Source organism: Pinus tabuliformis, chromosome X (genome assembly GCF_031772625.1).
Source record: "Pinus tabuliformis cultivar Carrire ecotype Pingquan chromosome X, CPIR1, whole genome shotgun sequence".
Taxonomy (NCBI): Eukaryota; Viridiplantae; Streptophyta; class Pinopsida; order Pinales; family Pinaceae; genus Pinus; species Pinus tabuliformis.
In genome coordinates this window covers 1,147,337,159-1,147,340,866 of record NC_142308.1, presented here as the reverse complement: position 1 = coordinate 1,147,340,866, position 3,708 = coordinate 1,147,337,159, and the positions used below count along the sequence as shown (strand labels likewise).

Below are 3,708 nucleotides of genomic sequence, written 5' to 3'. Positions count from 1 at the left end.
ACCTCTACTTACAACTATATCGAGTTAATAAAGAAGAGGAATCAAAATGGGGGCTCAAATCGAGGCAACTATGGTTGCAAGGGGGAGACAAGAACTAAGATTTTTTTCACAAACAAATGACAACCAGAAAGATAAGGAATAATGTAAGCTCCATCCTAGATGCTGAAGGTGATAGACAAAGCACTCAGGAGGACATTCGAAGAGCTACTACAGATCACTATTGAGACATGCTAATTGAAAAAAAGGAGGAAGAGGATTACACAGACCTATTGCAGCACCTTCCAACAAGGATACCAGGGAAATGAACGATAGCTTAAACAAGGAGATCGAGGAGGAGGAAATCAGGAGATCGATCTGGACTCTTCAACTTGATAAAGGCCCAAGACCAGATGGCTTTCCCATTTTCTTTTATCAAGCATTCTGGGGAATTATAAAAAAGGACTTGACAAAAATGATCAATTGGATCCAACGAAACGGAAAAATAGGAGGATATACAAATGCCACTCATCTAGCTCTCATCCCCAAAGAAAATAGGCCATCTTCCTTTGCTCGTTTCAGGCCCATATCACTTTGTAACTCCTCCTATAAAATCCTGACAAAAATCATCTCTACTCACTTAAAGCCTCTGCTTCCTTCTCTCATTTCTGAAAATCAAGGGGGATTCTTCGCCAATAGACAAATAACTAACTCCATTTTTCTTGTGGAAGAAGCCATCCATTCGAGTCAAACCAGAAATGAGAAATGGTTTATTCTCAAGCTTGATCTGGCCAATGCATTTCACAGAGTAAGGCACTCCTTCCTCTTGGTTGCTTTGAAGAAGATGAGATTTGATGATCGCTTTCTCAACCTCATTCGAACCTGCACTTCGGGGCCATGGATCTCCCCTCTAGTAAATGGTAGACCAGGAGAAGCATTCCAATCCTCCAGAGGCCTCCGACAAGGTTTCCCTCTTTCTCCTTATCTCTTTATTTTAATGGATGAATCCTTTAGTAGGGCGTTGGATTTCAATCGGAGGGTTGGCTTAATCACAGGAATAAAATTTGGGGATGGGGTCAAGAACATAAACCATTCACAATTTGCTGATGACACCCTGCTGATTGGAGGGGCCTCCACTACAATAGCTAAGCGCTTCAAGTCTCTCCTTGACAAATACATGAGTTACTCTGGCGGAGTGGTAAATTAGCTGAAAAGCTGTATATATGGCTGGAACACAGCAGTACAGGTGCTACACAATATTGCCAACATTTTTGGAGTCACTTGTAAGTATGATTGGACCCACTTTTATTACTTGGGCATGCTTGTAAGTGCTGGACCTTTGAGGGTAGAAGTCTGGGACACTGTAGTTGACAAGATGAAAAGAAAAGTGCATTAGTGGCGGTCCATTTGGCTCAACCCAGCCAGTCACCTCATTCTTCATAAGTCATGTATCTCTTCTCTCCCCCTATATCATTTTTCTCTTGTTCAAGCTCTGGCCTCCTTCCACTACAAAATGGAAATCATCCTCCGCCAATTCCTATGGCAAGGGGGGAAAAATGATAAAACGAAATTCAACTTGAATAACTGGAAGCAGGTTATCCAGTCCCAAGACTGAGGAGGCCTTGGAAGTATATCTCCTAAATTTCTGAATTTAGCCTTTGGAGGCAAAATTGTTTGGAGACTCATTACTAGACTCCCAGCTTGGTGGAAAAAGGTACTGGAAATTAAATATCTAAATTTTCCCAGACAGCGGATTCTTGATTGAGATATACCCAATAGAGACTCCTCCAAAATTTTGCAATTATGCAAGAGAGCAATTCCCTTAATCACTCAAAATAATTCAAAAATCCCCAAGGGAGCTGCAAGCATCAACATTGGAGCTCATAGAATCATGGGTCAGCAGCCAATAAATAGACATGGGGGAGTCAACCCTATCCTTTCCTTTTTTGAAGGAACAGGCATACATTTCCTAGTCCAGATCTCCCAATGGGATCCACACACTCTTCTTTTGTCAGGTTGGTCCTTCCCAGTCATTCCCACTAGCCTTAATGCAAGTCTTTATGTCCTCCAATCCCATCTTCACAGTATAGCTCTAGTCAAAAAGAATGATCTTGATGGGTTTCATTGGGACCCATCTGGATCCCTTTACACCATCCAAGCTGCTCACCACTACATTTGCAGCATTAGCTACCCCATGCCAAGCTGGAATCACTGGAAGGTGGTTTGGAAATCCGAGGCAATTCCAAAAATCAAATTTTTTCTTTGGATCCTTCTCAAAGGGAAAATCCTCACGGCCAAAAATTTGCAAAAGAGGGGAATCAATGGCCCCTCTCGCTCTCGTAACTACATAGATGCTAAAGAATCAATGAATCATCTCTTTATTGATTGCCCTTTTTCCATCGATTGCTGGAGGAACTTATCTCATAACAATCAAATCCCATGGAACACCAAAAATACCATAGGAGAAATTCTTTACAATTGGAAAAAAAACTACCCCTAGCAGCACAGGAAGAATAAGAGAGTGAAGAGAGTCTGGGATATTCTTCCCTACAATATGCTATGGAACATTTTTCTAGCAAGAAATTGGAAGGTTTTTAAGGACAAGGATTCAAATGTTAGAAGTATTTATAATAAGGCAAGGAGTCTTGCCCTCAAAACTATCTCAGTGAAGAGTCAGAGAATTTTAAACGTCAGTGATCTTAGCACAGAAGAATGAAGCTTTATCGGATACCTGTTAGAAAAAACACCAGCAATCAGATGGGCAGCGCTGCTAGTAACAGAAACCACAATGTTCCCCCTAACTGGAAGATTAGGTTAAAAGAAGAAGAATTCGCAGTCTGGATTAAAAACAACAATAGGCATTATCTTTGCTTCGATGGGGCCTCAAAGTCGAATCCCGGGGTAGCAGGGGCGGGAGGAGTTATATTTAATGCTAATGGGGATAACATCCTGTCTTATGAGTGGGGTCTTGGCCACACTTCCAATAACAGAGCAGAAGCCTTGGCCCTTTACCAAGGTCTTATACAACTTAGGAAGCTTGGTATAGACACAGTCACGATATTGGGAGACTCGGTGATTATCGCCAGTGCATTGGTTTAGAACAGGGATCTTCCCAATGATCTTTTACACTAGATTATAAGATGGTGTCAAATCTTAGGACATTCCATAAAATATTTGTGCTATTACCATATTTTGCGTTCTCTCAGTAAAATTGTTGACAGTCAAGCCAACAAAGCTTGTGCCAGGCCATTGGGCTGCCTAGTCTGCAACGCCATGGAATCATTTTAGTACTTACCATGATGAAGACTCCTCCTATCACCGATCAGTTCTTCAACACACCTGATATGATGGTTTGGTCAAAGATTGGCCATATTCCCCCTGTGACAAAGATCCGCATAGGGATCTGACAACTTATTGAAATTATTATTTCCTCACCTCTCGTCAGTAGATCGATCGTCCTTCTACCTCCTGGCCATCCCACCCCTGCTCCTCCGAATCACTCCCCTGATTCTCCTTTTCCCCTTTCGGTTCCCCCCTCATGCTCCGCGATCTCCCTCTCGACTTCTATTTATGCCTTTATACTCATCTCTCTCTGCATCCTTTCAGCTCCTTGTTTCGCATTTCTGCCTTCACGCACTGCTTGCTTGCCTTTGAGCTCTCTGCGGCCCCTCCTTCTTTTGTCTCAGGCTACTTACCTCTGTCTGGATCGAGATCATATAGCAACTCTGTCAC

The 3,708-nt window shown here is 42.4% G+C and overlaps 1 protein-coding gene across 1 annotated transcript; it reads left to right on the top strand.

The window, feature by feature from the left end:
• Positions 1-2,688: 2,688 nt before the first annotated feature.
• On the top strand, positions 2,689-3,075 carry LOC149143946 (uncharacterized). Its single transcript, XM_089451993.1, has one exon. The coding sequence runs from the start codon at positions 2,689-2,691 to the stop codon at positions 3,073-3,075; it is 387 nt and encodes a 128-aa protein (XP_089308119.1).
• The last annotated feature ends 633 nt before the right edge of the window (positions 3,076-3,708 follow it).

What these genes read in the sequence shown, in the direction of transcription:
- LOC149143946 (XM_089451993.1), top strand. Translation starts at nt 2,689, where the DNA reads ATGAAGCTTTATCGGATACCTGTTAGAAAAAACACCAGCAATCAGATG.